This window comes from Musca autumnalis, unplaced genomic scaffold (genome assembly GCF_047663935.1).
Source record: "Musca autumnalis isolate F117 unplaced genomic scaffold, ASM4766393v1 scaffold_3, whole genome shotgun sequence".
NCBI lineage: Eukaryota > Metazoa > Arthropoda > Insecta > Diptera > Muscidae > Musca > Musca autumnalis.
The window spans coordinates 192,072,645-192,090,597 of NW_027411866.1; the positions used below are offsets into that span (position 1 = coordinate 192,072,645).

A 17,953-nucleotide genomic window follows, 5' to 3' on the forward strand; every position below is an offset into this window, starting at 1 on the left:
AAATACTTGTGATTCAGATTGGTTCCTGACTTATAGACAAAGCTTTAAAAATCCTAAGAATCCGGTGAGTTGCCTATATGTGTGTGGCTGGTTGACACTATAACTATTGAACACATTTTCATCTGGGTGCAGATGCGTTATGTCATCAATCCTGACTCAATAGCAATTGATGTGTCTACACAACTATCGAGACTTTATTGCGCCATAACGATTCACGAAGTAGCTTTTGTTTATACGCTGTCATACGATTCGATTCCATAGCCTCCCCAACTGCACCACTTTGAATACTGTTTTAACCTGCTTGATATGCCATTTGATCTAGGGGTTCTATATTATATCTGTGAACCGCTTTCTACATCAGGAACATCTCAGCTAACAAGATCTTAGCCTCCACATGTAGGCAACACACCAAAGACCAAAAAGCACCTTATTACAGTTCTCTCATCTTTCAGTGGTAAAACTAAACAAGATCTATGAGATAGGCATTATCCTGGCAAAAATGTTATCAACCATGAGTGTAAAATCATAATCGTACTTAATTGTCTCAATGCCGTTGTAGGGCGTGAAATAGTAGAAAGGTACAGGTTAAATAGTTCCGGAGATGTCACCACTCCTTAGAAAAATACCTGCTTCACTATACGTTTCTTAAAAGATGGGAGGGTTGCACTTTTTGACTTTAGTCTGGTCATGTTTTAGTAGAAACATCGGCTAATGCTGCCTCCGGAACCCCTATTGATGATTCGCAACTGGATAGCACACTCTTATGCCAGGGAGTGAAAACGACTCCAGAATTATCGATAGTGGTGATCTGTATGACCTTTGCTGACATCCCGACTTCACTGACTGGACCATCACCCTTTTCGGGGATTTGGGAATTATAAGGGTGGCTTACGACAAGTTCATGACTTTGCTCATATCTTCGACACACGATTCATACAGTTGATTAACCATTACAATTGAAATTCTGTCAGGTCCATAAGGTTAGCTTGACTAATACCTTATTACCATTATAACAGTAACTAAAATTCCGCACAAAAAAATTATATATTTTTTAAGGACCAGAAAAAAGTATGAACTAACATAGAACAGGATCTAAAAGGCATAATATCGATATTTCTTAATTTGTTGTGGAAAAAATTGTGAATCGATATACAAAGTTCATTTAAACTAAGTTTGGGCAATATATTACGAGATCGAAAGTGAATCTTATTTTGGGAGTCATATAATTTCGATAGATATCGCGCCCACTAGTCTTTGTATATCTTTTGGACCAGTATTCCAGGAAGCATGGATTTGTCCACGAAAAACATAATATAGCTTTAAACAGGACAACGAATAGCATTGGTATACATTTTCGAAGGATCTTCGAACAGATCCTAAACTGCACTTAGTCACAAATGTTGAACTTTTTTGCGAGAGGTACCCCAAGAAGGGGACCGATATGGGGCATTTTAGAAATTAAACCAAATTTGAATAAAATATTAAAAGACCCAAAGTTGGGCCAATTCGAACTGAAACTAATTTTGGACAAAATATGTGGACGGCCAAATATTGGACCAAATCGGTTGATCAGTTGGAGAGTTATAGTGCTCTCCAGCTACTACATATGGTGCCATTGGAATTTTTTACACCTTTCGGACTGTTTTATCAAGAAGTATGGACTTGCCCCTGAAAAGACTATTACCGTCGTAATTGAGGCAGCGAATGCAAGTTACTTCAACAAAAATCAAAGTGATTCGAGAGCAGGTGTTAAAGTGAACTTATCCGAAATTTTGTGTGGGAGGTACCTGAAAGAGTGGACAAATATAGTCCATATTTAAACCTGATCTATATCTGGTAGATATATTGGGATGTGTAAAGTCTTGATCAAATCGGTCACTCACTTCAAGATTGGCAGATCCGTTCGAGAGTTATCTTGCGCTTCAACCACTACAGACGGTGTCATAGGGTTTTTGTGCACCTTTCAGGCTATTTTCTCAGGAAGTATGGACTTGCCCCTGATGAAACTTGTACAGTCGTATAGGGGGCAGTGAATACAAGTTGTTACAACAAAAATCGAAGTGATTCGAGAAGAGGTCCTAAACTGAACTTATCCGAAAATTTGTGTGGGAGGTACCCGAAGGAGTGGACCGATTGAGTCCATATTTTCCGAACTTTTGTGGGGGAGGTACCGGAAGGAGTGGACCGATATAACCCATCATCGAACTTAAACTAAACTTGGACAAAGTATTGCGAAAGCCAAATTTTGGACCAAATCGGTTCATCCGTTCGAGAGTTATCGTGAGCACCAGCCAGGCAGACAGACGGACTGACATTGCTAAATCGACTCCAAATTGTCTGAAACACATTTCGTCCAAACATACTTGGGGTCTAAAACCATTATTTCGATGAGGCACATTTTGCCCGTATGAAAGTGTATATAGCCTCGTTAGCATAAATGCTGAGGGTATAAAAAAGTGTGCCGTCGTAATGGGGGCAGCGAATACAAGTGGCTACGCTTTGGAAGAACCTTTGGAAGAACTTTTGGTCTTTGAATTTTGGCGGTGTACCGATATGGACCATCTTCGATCTTAAGGGGTTATCCCTAATTGTGCTGGCCAAAAAACTCAATTTTCATAATTTTTTCTAAGAAAACTATCAATATTTTTAGGTAAATCTTTGGAATTTTTGTTGTTGAAAAATATTGCACATTTTTGTGGTAAATGGCTACCTGCGAAACCCATTTTTTGTAAAAGCGTTTTGCGGTGCCAACGATTGATCAAAAACGAATGGGCCGATCTTCATATATTTTGGTGAGCGTTTTAAGAACCTAATAATCTTGTCTTTGTCAGAATTTTCAAAAATCTATTTTAACAAAAATAGTGAAAAGTCAAAATTTCGATCAAAAAATCGGCCAAAAAATTATGTATTTAATAAACTCACCAAAATATACGAAGATCGCTCAATTTTCGAGTTATCGTTGGCACCGACTTCAAAAATGGTATTTCGAGAAAAGCACGTTTTAAGTTTTTATTTCGGTTTACATGAATAAAAAATGTATTTCTGGTAAAATTACAAGGAGTCATCTATTCCTGGTCCATACAGGAGCTCTTCCGCCGACGATGTAGCTTGTAAAATGGAAATTTGGTGTTGCCTTCGCAACATTCTTCTTTCACGAGTACACTCGGCCAGTGAAATTCGTGCTTGGTCGATTTGTATACCCTACACCACTATGTGGAAAGGGTATTATAAGTTTGTTTTGGTAAAAATTCATGTAACACCGCGAAATATTCGTCGGAGACCCCTAATGTGGTATACCAATCTTCATATTTCGACGAGATAAAGCGATTTTGAGATGTGTGTCCGTCCGTCCGTGTGTCTGTCTGTCCATTATAAATTGTAATCAAATTCCAGGCCGCAATTATGGACCGATCGTCACGAAATTTAGTGTGGAGTTCGGTTTCACATCAGAATAGATCGCTATTTTAATTGGTGATGATCGTGAAATATTTAGCGGGTGAAATGGACAAAAAACATAATTTTTATCCGATTTTGTAGCTGCTCTGTAGGTCGCAATAATAGTCCGATCGCCTTGAAATTTTAACTAAGGTAAGAGTATATGATGAAGTTTGCAATTTGAGATGGCGATCAGATAATATCACAGTGCTACAGTGAAAATTTGCAGGGGTTCTAACGCATAAATTCGGTTTTGTGGGAGTCCACAGAAGACGAAAATACCTTTGGTTTCTTTGGGTCACTTCGGTTTTTCATTTTATAACGGTAAATGCAGTGAAAAATTGACTTTCTTGGATTTTCAACTTTAAACGGACATTACTACTTTTTTCCACAACCGATTTGCACACACTGTTTTTCATTATAAAGGGGAGAGTAATGCTTTTGGAACAAGCCATAGATTTTTAAAATTGGTTAACAAATGGCTAAGTAATAGTGGTTTAAGTGCGACAAAAACGCATTAAAAAACAGTAAAATGTTTTTCCGTGTGCTCTAGGCTGCGTAAACGACACCTAACAGTACAATTATTTACTGTTAGCAAGTAGGAAATTTAGTTGGCTTTCCAAAATGGGAAAAACCAACAAAATCCGTTGAAAAATTAATGCGTTATGACATTTTTTGTGTTTCAACTTTTTGGTTTTTTTCATATTTTCCTTTATAAAACATTGATACCTTGTGCGTAATTGTTAAGCAGGATAATCACAACTAGAATCATACATGCTAAGATACCCATCTTTTATAAAGGAAAATATGAAAAAACTAAAAAGTTGAAACGCAAAAAAATGCCATAACGCATTCATTTTTCAACCGATTTCGTTAGTTTTTCCCATTTTAGAAAGCCAACTAAATTTCATTCTTGTTAACAGTAAATAATTGTACTGTTAGGTGTCGTTTACGCAGCCTAGAGCACAAGGAAAAACATTTTACTGTTTTTAATGCGTTTTTGTCGCACTTAAACCACTATTACTTAGCCATTTGTTAACCGATTTCAAAAATCTATGGCTTGTTCGAAAAGCATTACTCTCCCCTTTATAATGAAAAAAAGTGTGTGCAAATCGGTTGTGGAAAAAAGAAGTAATGTCCGTTTAAAGTTGAAAATCCAAGAAAGCCCATTTTTCACTACATTTACCGTTATAAAATGAAAAACCGAAGTGACCCAAAGAAACCAAAGGTATTTTCGTCTTCTATGGACTGCCACAAAACCGAATTTGTGCATCAGAAATCCTGCAAAAAAATTTTGTCCACTTTTGTATCACAGTGTATTTAGAGGGTTAAATGGACCACAACTTTTGTGCGAAAATTTTGAAAATTTTTAATATACAGCTTATATCTTTATTCTTGGAAGAGACATTCCGCGCAAGTAAGCTATACTTGGAAGAGGAACGCTTGACCTTTCTATTGATGCCAATTGTGTTGGTGTACATGAAAAGATTACAGAGAAACATCCTAATATACCCAGTTATTTGTTTGTAGTGTAATCAAAAACACGCTAGAGGTCGCAATTATAGCTCAACAATCACGAAATTTTGCATGAGGTAAAAGTTTAGGTAGAAGAAGATGCCTACAATTTTGGATGATGATCTGATATTATTTAGCGGGTGAAATGGACCATTACTTTTGTGTGAAAAATAAAAAAAAATATGTTTGGTCTATATTTTTTTTCCTGGAGGGCATATACCGGCAAAGTAGCTTACATGTGGAAAAATAACTACTAACCTTTCCCCCTGATGCAAATTGCAATAATGTGTCGGCTAGATAACGGGACTACAGCCTAATATATAATGGGTTTTGTGTAGAGAACAACATTTTCCCATTCCCAGTTATTGCATTATTGCAAAGTACATGGTGCTCTAGCGTGTTAATTGTCCAATTGAGTTTTTATACATTCATTGCAGCATGGGTCGTTTTGCCATTCGTTGAAAAGAAGAAGTGTGATACGGTGCACAATGGTTCAGGAATCGACTTTCCTGGCCAAAAATCAAAATTTTGTTTTGTCAAAGATATTTAATTTCTATATGGGATTCTACAGTAAATATATTGAAACTAAGGAAACCAAAAAATTAGGTCAAAATACTGGAAGGTGTGGGCGTGGTGGGTGGGCGTGGTGGGCCCCTATAGACGAACATTTTCCCAATTTTTGGGAAATACGTAATTTTTGCAAATTTCTGAGGAAAGACGTAGCTATTTCTCGGAAACTATAACAGATATTGTGTTCAATGTTTTTTTGTAAGGTAAGTAGGATTGTGGCCTTAAAAGATCATTTTAGTATATCACCGTAGCGTTTACACAACATTAGCTATTTTATTTTTCCTCAGGTACTAAATTTTATGCAATTCCAAATTTAGTGGACTAGAACTTTTGTGGAACAACATGGAACAAATTTCTGTTTTTACGGAAAGATGGCCGGGAGTCTCCTCTTTCAGCCCATATATACTTTTGTACCCGCCCCGTTCCGTCCGTTTAACACTTTTTTCAATTTATTGAAATTACATGGGTAAAAATGTGTGTTTTTCTATACTGTTTCCATATGAATTACAGATTTTTGAGTATATGAGTTTTTATACGAGTTGTATATGTTTTATGAAAACCCAAAGAGTATTTTTTTAATTTTTAAAAAAATTTAAATTTTGTTGTAAATTTTTTTTTAAATTTTTAAAAAATATTTTTTAAAAATCTTAAAAGTTTAACTTTGACCTTGAATTTCTCTGCAACTACCAGACCGAATTTGACCGTTTATAATTCGTCTGAAAGCTGATTGTGTTATCTGTTCAACAAAAAATTATGAAAATTTATCTCTATCCGTTCAAAAGTTACAGAATTTTGGCCAGGAAAAAACGATTCTGAACCACTGTGCGGTACCAGAATCCATAAAGTTATTTCTTACAATAAGTTTATTTGTTCCAAAAATTTTGATTTGTGAAAGCTAATTCCCAGGGGTTGTGGTGTAGGGTATCACATGGTCGGCTCCGTCCGACTATAGCCTTGGCTTACTTGTTTAGCATATTCGTGTGCGTTTTGTCTAGGTTCACTCCGATTTTGTACCTTCGTTAAAAAGACCAATCGCAATGTAAGCTGCCAAATTTACAACGAGTGCTCCACTTGAAAGGGGTTTGCGGCATATTTTCCAAATAAGTTGATTGAAGCTTTCGTTGCTATTTTGATTGAAGCCGTCGACGCATTTTTCGAGTAAAGACTCTTTACTTAGATTGCTGTATTTAGGTCTAATAGCATCCAAAACATTTTATGGAAGTGGTCTGTAATCGTGTATGAAAGCCTCTTTTCTTGCCCGAGCCCGTTGATATGAACACCACGAGTCTTCACCGGTTGGATATCTCTTGTGACGTGGATTTGTATCGCTTGAACTGTAATGATAAAATGTCGCCCATATTGCCTCATGCATATCGTGAATTGAATTCGAATGACGTCGAATTGCAAGTCCATAGAACAATCTCTTTCGTTGCCACTTACTAATTGACAAAAAATAATGAATGAGCGGCTTTATAATATTTACAATACTTCTATACCTGGACCTGGAAAGGAATGAATGACCGTCCCCATATTTCATTCATAGGTTACAAGTGAATTCATTTCAGGGAATTCCCAACAGGTAGCCATTGTGAGGTATATTAAAATTATGCAAAAAGAAGTGGTATAATAAACCAATAAAGTACGCCTAAACACACAAACCACAACGGGTTCTCCACTTTGAAAGGTCATATCTCAGCCAATTTTGCTCCGATCGACTTGAAATTTGCGGTATACTCTATACTACCTGCACTTCAAAATAAGCCAATAAAATTTTTTTCGATCAATAGGGATAACCCCTTAAATTAAGTTTGGTCAAAATATTACGAAGTCCAAATTTGATTCGTTCGAGAGTTTTCGTGGGCTCCAACCAGCCAGACAGACGGACAGACATTTGTGTGACTCCAAATTGTTAGAAACATACATCGTCCGTTCACCTGAAGGCTGAGGGTATAAATATTAGGGTGTACTAAGTTTATATGATAAGGATTTCCAATGTTGTAAAAACCTTAAATTTCTTTCATATTTTGTGCAACACTACCGGTAAAATACACTTTGACCAAGGACAAACAAGAAAACTACTACAACAACAAGAACAACAAAAAAAAGAAAATCTTAAATAAACATAAACACTTCAATGACCAACGAAGCGTAGTTTATGGTGCCAATAAAATGTATTTCATGCTTCCTTAATTTTTATATCAACATAATGGAATGAAATTGTACATTTTCACTATCGTATATAAATCGGTATGTATGTAGGTGTATGGACGTGTTGGACATATAAACTTATACAAACATATGTTACGTATGTGAACACAATATTTTCCATGTTTGTCCTGTTTTTATTTTTGCTCCTTTTTCGACGACCTTCTATGAATGTAGGAGGATAGTAGTAAAGTTCATATCGTCGTCTTTCATAGAATAACATCTATTTTACCTTCATATTTATGTATGTACGATGTGTGGATAAACGTGAAACGTAACTACAGGCTGGTAGAGGGGAGAGGTATGGAGTGTGGGAGAAAAACAGATTTGTTTTGCTACTCTCTAAACATTTGAAGAGGGACTAAGTTTATTTTATAAATGTGAGTTGAAATCCAATGTAAGAAAAGCACTCTTCTTAGATGAAATCAGTAGAATTGCAAAAGAAAATTGGGGGTCAAGTGGTCAACACTATTCGCTTGGACACTGGATACAAAATAGATAAATTGAAACTAATTAACTAAAAGTCCAACTTATTATACTTTGAGAATTTTTCGAATCTTATGTATAATTTACAGAACTTAGTTAATTTGTGAGAACTAAGATCTATGGTTGAAAAGGACATTTGTTCCATAATATTCAAAAAAAAAAAGGAAAATAGTGAAGTTTTATTTGGAGTTTTTTCGACCTTTCAAATTTATTTGTCAATTGATGAATTAATTCAATTGACAAAAAAACCTAGGAAACTGGTCAATACTGTATTGAATAATTTGATTACTTATTTAGCTGGCCCATTACAGAACATTTATTGCATCGCGAACTAAGAAAAGATCTCCAATTCTCTCTGTTTAGTGATTCGTTTTCTGGAATACCGCGCCTTGTCATCTCTTCATCCACTTGTCTGCGCCATCTATTCTTTGCCCTGCCAATTCTGCGTGCGCCGCCATGTGGCTCGAATTTATACGTTTTTTTTAGCGGGTTCATCATCGCTCATTCTTATTATATGACCTAGCCAACGCAATCGCTGCATCTCGATACGTTTAACTATATTGTCGTTGTATAGCAGATACAGCTCGTGGTTCATACGACGTCGATATTCACCGTCAACGCAGATCGGTCTGTAGATTTTTCGAAGAATTTTTCTCTCAAACACGCCAAGCACTGCCCTATCTGCTTGCGCAAGTACCCAGGCTTCGGAACCATACATCAGCACGGGTAGTATCGGTGCTTTGTAAAGCGTTATTTTTGTTTGACGAGTTGTACCTTTGTTTTTGAAGTGCTTACTTAAGCCAAAGTAGGATCTGTTGGCCAATACAATTATTTTTTTATTTCACAACTGATGTCGTTTGTTGTGTTTACGGAGGTGCAGAGGTATACGAAGTCTTTTACTACCTCAAAATTATAGGAACCAAATTCAGCAGTTGGTCCGATCTCAATGGTCGCATTGCGCGTCGACACCATCAACTTGGTACTCTCGCCGTTTACCGCCAGATCCACTTTAGCAGATTCTCCTTAGACCTTCATAAAGGTATCGGCTACTTTTTTTTTACTGTTCGTCCCATGATATCTATAACATCAGCATAAGCAAGTAACATGTGTCTATTGGTGTAGATTGTGCCACTTCTTTTGACGTTTGCCTCTCGTATAACCTTTTCTAGCAGGATGTTGAAAAGATCACACGAAAGGTACAAAACTCTATTTTAACTGAAAATCTTGTGTCAGTTAGAGTCATTTTACAAAGACGAATGAGCGTTGCGGGGATACTAAATTCAGAACGTAGCGGGCTATCGAAGGCTGCTTTATAATCGACCAAAAGGTGGTAGGTGTCGATCTGCATCTCTTGGGTCTTTTCCAGGATTTGCCGCAGGGTAAATATCTGGTCAATGGTGGGACTTGCCAGGTCTAAAGCCGCATTGGTATGGTCCAATTATTTCGTTGACCATGGGCTTTAGTCATTCGCACAATAACCCTGACACTATCTTGTAGGCGATAGGGAGAAGACTTAAGCCCCTATAGTTGGAGCATAAAGTCTTATCTCCTTTCTTATGGACGGGACACATGATGCTCAGGTTCCAATCATCGGGTACGCGTTCTTCTTGCCAGATGGAGCTAACTAGCTGATGCATACACCTTATCAGCGTGTCGCCTCCGGTTTTAAACAGCTAAACAGCCTTATTATTCTTCAGCCGCTTTATTGCTGTCTTTACCTCATCTTGGCCGGGTGGTATACATTCAATACCATCCCAGCAAAATTTATTTGAAGTTGTTCCTTGCGAAGTAGTGATTGAATAGCTTTTTTTGAAGCAGTCCACGCAGAGTCATGAACAATGCAGTCCGTTCTTCACATTTTGACTATGTCCGATTTGAATCCATTTCATAAAATTTTCACATTTTAGAAATTTCAAAATTTTGCAAAAAAAAACTTAAAAAGACAAAGAACATAATTTGTTTCTTGTTAATTCTAATAACAGCAATATGTTTGCATCCATAAAAAGTAATTTGTATACAAAAAATAATAAAAGTGATTTCGAACTACATCTTTGTTTGTAGCCAAAGAAGTAGTTGAATCATATGTTGTTGTGATTTATTCACTACAAAGAACTAATGCAAAATGTGTGCTTAAGAAGTAAATTAGACAGTATCCTCACTGCACCATGCCCTTGTAAAAATCATGACTTCTTTCACGTAAAAAGATGTAGTCCGAAATCACTTGCACTCATGATTTAACTACTTCTTTGGCTACAAACATTTTGCTGGGATCTTCTGGGATTGGATCTGTGGTATCTTCGTCGACTTCGCTACTATTGGATACCAACAGTTTGGAAAAATGCTCTTTCCAAATCCTTAGCACATTATCTGTATCAGTTACCAGATTACCTTGCTGGTCTCTGCAGGAGGATGTGCCATTTACAAAGCCATCAGTTTGATGCTTGACTCTTTGGTAGAATTTTCGGGCTTCATTCTGTCTCCTGTACATCTCGATTTGTTCACACTCCCGCTTTTCCATCTCCCTCTTTTTCCTGCGGAAAAAACGTTGCTCCTCTCTCCTTTTCTCCCGATAATTCGCTCGTGCGATACACGTTGCTACTACTTGTAAAGTAGCCCTATATGCCGCATTTTTCTCTTCGGTAGCAGCACGACACTCCTGGTCATACCATGGATTCCTTGGTGGAGGCCTCTGGTATCCAAGTACTGATTTTGCGGCTGTTTGTATGGAGTGGGCAATGTTTTGCCATTGTCCTGATATGTTATCGGGACGAGGAGTGCTTTGATTAAGCAGTTGGGCTAGTTGAGTGGAATATGCTGTGGCTATCTGTTGTGATTGCAGCTTACCTGGACGTACCTTTGCTGCAACAAGGTAGTGGTCCGAGTCTATGTTTGCACCTCGGAACGATCGTACATCCAACATGCTTGATGCATGTCTTCCATCTATCACAAAGTGATGAATTTGATTTATTGTTCTTTGATCTGGCGACGGCCAGATGCCCTTATGAATATCGAGATGGTTAAATCTGGTACTGCTAACTACCATGTTTCTTGCAGCTGCAAAGTCTATCAGCCACATACCATTGTCAGATGTTTCACTGTGGAGACTGAATTTCCCGACTGTTGGGCCAAAGATATTCTCTTTTCCAATTTTGGCATTAAAATCGCCTAGTATAATATTAATGTCAATGGCAGGACAACGGTCATAAGTTTCTTCTAAGCGCTCGTAAAATATATCTTTGGTCTGTTCGTCCTTGTCTTCAGTGGGGGCATGAGCGCAAATAAAGCTGATGTTGAAGTTTTTGCTTTTAATCGAATTGCAGCGAGTCTTTAATTCACTGAGGTGAAGCTGGAGACCAGATGTTTTAACCTCCGACCAGCTACAAATCCGCAACCAAACTCATGCTTTGTGTCATGGCAGTTATAATACAGTGCGTCACCTTTAGGTGATGTTGTGACGCCTTTCCTGTTCCATCGTATTTCCTGTATGGCAGTAATGTCGGCATTGTACTTTTCAAGTACATCTGCCAATGAGTAAACTGCACCTTCTCTATAAAGAGTGCGAACATTCCAGGTGCAGATTCGTAGATCATGGTCCTTAAAACGTTTGCGGGTTTCGTCAACTTTAGAGGTGTTTTTTTCTTTCGTTTTTTTTTTAGTAGGCTGTTTTTTCTAGGGGAGGGTTACTAACCCGACGCCCAAACCCAAGTTTTTAACGTTCTTATGGGTAAACGCGCGGCACATGTTAGCTCACTACCTTTAACGGGTGTTAAAGGCAGTTCCCCAGGTGACACCACGGGGAGGTCAGTGTCCACTTGAGATCAAAGAAGGACCAAGATAAATCCTGGGCTTTGCCATGTTAAAGACGGTCAAGACCGTTCCTTGGTATCTTCCATTCCCGAATAATTTAATTACTGTTCATAGATTGTTTCATAGTATCGGATTTGAATCTGAGTTTTCAGCTACAAGAAGCTCAACTCACATCTAAGATTTTGAAAATATACTAATTACATTATTTTTAATTTTTATATTATCCCAGTTTTATATAAATTATTTCACGTTTCCATTAAATTTCTTCCTTTTTTAGATCGGTTATCTTGATGTGGTAATACCACCCGATTTTGTCACTGAAGATACATCATCTGATGTTATTGTACCCGAAGGAAGTGCTGTTCGGCTGACATGTAGGTAAGTTAAATAGTATAACTTTTTAATTGTTTGCAAAATATATACTTAAATTTTATTAAAATTTATTGAAAAATATATGCATACATTGTGCGTATAAAAACAGATACTGATTTTTAATTAGCCATTAAATAATTAACACTTCATGGATAACATCAAAACCATCAACATGACTTATTTAACGCGCATTTAATTAGTTTAAAATTCTCCACAACTAAAGTTTAAACAAAAAAGCGTAATTTTTTGATTGCACAGACAATGAAGTGTTCCATTACAATTGGCAGACAGTAACTGACCACAAATTAAAGAGTCATTAAAATAACATAATTCAATTAACACATAATTAGGCCAATAAATTTTTCAAACTGAATTGCCAGCGACGACTAACTGGATGACAGTGTGTCGTCTGTCATTATCACAACGAACAATAATTAAAACAAATGAAATGAACTAAACCAGCCAAACTCAGTTTCAATGAGACAAATATATATGTGACAAAGTCATTTATATTTATTACATACTACATATATAGACACCAGTTTATATGAGCAATTCCACATGGGAATGGTATAATACAACGTTTGTTCTTGAAGCATTATTAGGATACACGTCCAAACACTTACATACTTCCTTATATGGCTTTTGCGCTTGGCAGAACGTTTTGTTCCATAAACTGGATTAAGAATAACTTTCCAAACACACGGATCTTCCAATTTACTTCTCCAATTTTGTATTCCATGTTTTGTGATATCATCTTAAATTTGTGACATCATCTTAAATTGTTCATTGGAGTTTTAGCCTTCCCTTGGGTCGTATACCATCAAGTAGCAAGTATTTATATGCTTTTCTAGTGAAGGCATCTTTATCAGCCCTGATGGCATGGCACAGCTAACGCAATCGTTGTAGCTCTTTTTTTTACATTTTCATTCATTTTACACTATGTACCTCAGTCGGATAGACTGTAACCTCGTCTGGAACCTCGATTGGTATTGAAAGTCTCGGATAGATTTCTTCCTAGTTCAACTGCTGATCTAGTGGCTGTTAATGTTATTCTGCATAATTGTGCTGTCCAAAGCGGCTTTATTGTCGACAAAAAGGGTTACAGACCAGAGAAATGCAATTTTCCCCTCACGAGCCACTTGCTAAAAATCAAGCCTACGTATTGATTGCCCCCCAAAAAACAAGTTATCTTAAAATACATAGTCATAGACACTCGGGTATACTTTGCCATGTCGTTTTACGAACTCGGCAACATTTTATGACTTACCTTCTTACTCATGTTACAACAAGTGACAATTGTCACTAAATCGATTGTCTTATTCTCTCTGAGAGATAGAGTGGCACAATTGGCTCAAGCACTTGTATGATCATGAGTTTACCCAAGCATCGAATAACATCCCCCAATGTATAGCATAAACAAAACCACGCACAATATTTCAAACAAAACACAATTCTCATACTTTTCACCTACATTCTTCGTGAGTATGTTGTGCCACTCATCTACGATCAGGAGCGCACTTGCGAGTTTTGCACACAAGTCAAAATTCGTTTTACACTCATTCCACTCTCTAATGCTCAAGCAACGACCATCAAATCATCAAATGCTTTTTGTTGTGCGGTAAAAATACTCGAGTGGAGAACACACTCGCTATTAAAATGCCCGAGAACCTAAAACACTTGGGTGTACCTAAGTGGCTCGCTTTTGTCGGTGGTTTATTGAAGATCTCTATTACAGACATACATATGTGTCGGCCTGTTTTTCTAAAATCGATTATTCTATTAACCCTAGTTTTTAGCCGTTCACACAATACCTGGACAGCTGTTTAAATGTGATGGGTAGACAGCGGAATTTTATGCAACCCCTATTTTTGGTCCGATTTATGTCAAATTTTGGGACTGGGCATATTTTTGGCTTCTGATTACATTGCAATCGCGCTCAGGCGATTTTTTGTTTTTGATTTTTCTCATCTATGAACATTGTAGTTTCAGAATCCGCAAAAACGTCCCAGGTGTAAGCACCTTCCATAAATTTGGTTCAAGAGCACCGTGACGTAGGGGATGGAAGATGCCAAGGAACGGTCCTGACCGGCTTTAACATGGCAAAGCCCAGGATTTAACTTGGTCCCTCTTTCATCTCAAGTGGACACTTACCTCCCCGTGGTGTCAATTGGGAACTGTCTTCAACACCCGTTAAAGGTAGTTAGCTAACATGTGCCGCGCGTTCACCCATAAGAACGTTAAAAACTTGGGTTTGGGCGTCAGGTTAGTAACCCTCCCCTAGAAAAAACAGCCTACTATGAAAAAACGAAAGGAAGGAAAAACAAACCACTCTACAGTTGACGAACCCCGCAAACGCTTTAAGGACCATGATCTGAGAATCTGCACCAGTATTGTTCGCACTCTTTATAGAGAAGGTGCAGTTTACGCATTGGCAGATGTACTTGAAAAGTACAAAGCCGACATTACTGCCATACATGAAATACGATGGAACGGGAAAGGCGTTACAACAACACCTAAAGGTGACGCACTGCTACCGAAGAGAAAAATGCGGCATATAGGGCTACTTTACAATCAGTAGCAACGCGTAGCGCACGAGAGAGGTATCGGGAGAAAAGAAAAGAGTAGAAACGTCTTTTCCGCAGGAAAAATAGAAAGAGGGAGATGGAAAATCGGGAGTGTGAACAAATCTGGATGTACAGGAGACAGAATGAAGTCCGAAAGTTCTACCAAAGAGTGAAACATCAAACTGATGGCTTTGGAACTGGCACATCCTCCTGTAGAGACCAGCAAGGATTTTTCCAAACTGTTGGTATCCAATAGTAGGGAAGTCCACGAAGATACCACAGATCCAATCTCAGAAGATGGTATTGAATGTATACCACCCGGCCAAGATGAGATAAAGACAGCAATAAACCGGCTGAAGATTAATAAGGCTGTTTAAAACCGGAAGCGACACGCTGATAAGGTGTATGCATCAGCTAGTTAGCTCTATCTGGCAGGAAGAACGCGTACCCGACGATTGGAACCTGAGCATCCTGTGACCCGTCCATAAGAAAGAAGGTAATACTTTATGCTCCAACTATTGGGGCATAAGTCTTCTCCCTATCGCCTACAAGATAGTATCAGGGATATTGTGCGAACGACTAAAGCCCATCTGGCGGTAAACGGCGAGAAGACCAAGCTGATGGTGTCGGCGCGCAATGCGTCCATTGAGCTCGGACCAACTGTTGAAGTTGGTTCCTATAATTTTGAGTTAGTAAGAGTATACGAAGTATACTTCGGCACCGCCGTAAACACAACAAACGACATCAGTTGTGAAATAAAAAGAAGAATTGTATTGGCCAACATATGCTACTTTGGCTTAAGTAAGCACTTTAAAAACAAAGCCACAGCTCGTCAAACAAAAATAACACTTTACAAAACACTGATACTACCCGTACTGATGTATGGTTCCGAAGCCTGAGTACTTGCGCAAGCAGATAAGGCAGTGCTTGACGTGTTTGAGAGAAAAATTCTTCGAAAGATCTATGGACCAATCTGCGTTGCCGGTGAATATCGACGTAGTATGAACCACAAGCTGTATCTGCTATACAACAACACCAATATAGTTAAACGCATCGAGGTGCACCGATTGCGTTGGCTAGGCCATATAATAAGAATGAGCGATGATGAACCCGCTAAAAAGGCGTATAAATTCGGGCCAAAGAATAGATGGCGCAAACAAGTGGATGAAGAGATGACAAGGCGCGGTATTCCAGAAAGCGAAGCGCTAAATAGAGACAATTGGAGATCTTTTCTTAGTTCGGTCTATGGAACAAATGTGCTGTAATGGGCCAGCTAAGTAAGTAAATAAGAGCACCGTGATAATCCTATCAACATGTCGCCACCGGTCGTGAACATTTCGACAGGCATCACATCAGCACCTGCCGTTTTATAGTTTTTCAGCTGATTAATTGCTATCTTGACATAACTTTGGTTTGGTGGTCATCGCCGCCCCTACGACGGCTAATGGAAAAAAAGAAAAGAGGGGAATTTCTGTTGTTAAAAATAGTTTGATTGTTTTCTAAAGTATTCTCCAGCATGATTAGTAAATTTTGCAGGCGTTCAAACCAATTCTTGAAACTCGTTTTTGAGCGCTTCAACTGGCGATTAAAATCGTGGACCACGCTTTTTTTCTTTATGTGCTGGAATAAAAATAAGTCGTTGGCTGCCACGTTTTGTCCTGTCAAAAAGGCCCTGGTTTAAATCGATGTGTGAGAGCTCTCCGAAGACTCCAACCAGACAAATTGTGGTGTACCACTCAGAGTTGACCGTCCTATGTTGCTTACGCGGGACAGTCGCCACATGATCACTTTTTCCGAAGAAACAGACGACCATTTGCTTCAAAGTCCTTCTTACATGAACAACTTTCGTTGGATTTGGCTCGTTTTCGAAGACCCACACGGTCGAATTCTGTTTTGTTTCAGGCTCATATACATAGATCAATAATTCGTCACCTGTGACGATCTAATATATTAAAAGCACAGCAATCGACAAGAGCCTTGTTTTCAACGATTGTGTATCTCACGTTATCTCATATGACAATCTTGTATTATCAGTTCATGCACGGCATCAATGTTTTCTGGCACAACTGCCGTTTTAGGACGATCTTCGGTCTTGAGCTAGTGACGGTCACCATTGAATTCGTTATACCAGTTTTTTACAGTGCTATAGGATGGAGCTTCATCGCCATACAACGATTTAATTTTGTGCTAATCCACGACCAAATTTGTGATAAACGATCGGACGAAAATGTTCACAAATAAATTCCATTTTTTCAATGGTACTGACTTCGTTTATGCTATAGTTTATGCATTGCCTAGGCCACAAACTTATAGTGTTGCTCTCGTAGCAGCAAAAAATACCTTTAACACCTCAAAAGTGAAAAAAAAACGTAGGCCTAGGCCAGAAACTTTTCTAGTAGTATTCGATATAGAGATACTCAATATGTTATCTGTATCAGCCACCAGGTTCCCTTCATCAACTTTGCAGGAGAATGTGTCTGCACCATCGCCTTCTGTCTCATGTTTTACATTTTCGGACTTCATTTTGACTCCCGAATATCCCGAGTTTGTCACGATCACGCCTTTCCTGCAATGTTTTCTTCCTTCTGAAAATACACTTCTCTTCTTCTCCCGATATTTTTGGTTTGCTTTCTCTGGTTTGCGTTCCTCTCTTAAGAGAGTGGGATATCCTTTGCCAATGCGCATCCATATTATTGAACCAAGGAGTACTACCGTCTTTCCGCATGTGAGTCAGTTGAGCGGAGTGGACTTGTGATATCTGTTGTGTTTGCAGCTTTCCCATCATCTCATCCATCTTCCGTCCTGTATTAGATTGGTTGGCTGTTACAAGGAAATCGTCCGAATCGAACTTGAAAAGATTATTACACAAGAAATAAAATAGCTACTCGGATCATAGTTTGGAAACAACTAGCCAGATATCAGTGCTACATTTCTGTGCAAGATCAAGCACAAAAACACTTCAATAGTGATTCATAAACTCAAAAAACTATGTTGTT

General features: G+C 38.2%; 1 protein-coding gene across 1 annotated transcript in view; it reads left to right on the forward strand.

Annotated features, from left to right (window-relative positions):
* The window catches only part of DIP-alpha (Dpr-interacting protein alpha), a 242,818-nt gene that overhangs the window by 121,981 nt on the left and 102,884 nt on the right, over positions 1–17,953 (forward strand). The window contains exon 4 of the mRNA XM_073976091.1: positions 12,296–12,396. Coding sequence (XP_073832192.1) covers positions 12,296–12,396 — 101 coding nt within the window. The remainder of the gene's footprint in view (positions 1–12,295; positions 12,397–17,953) is intronic.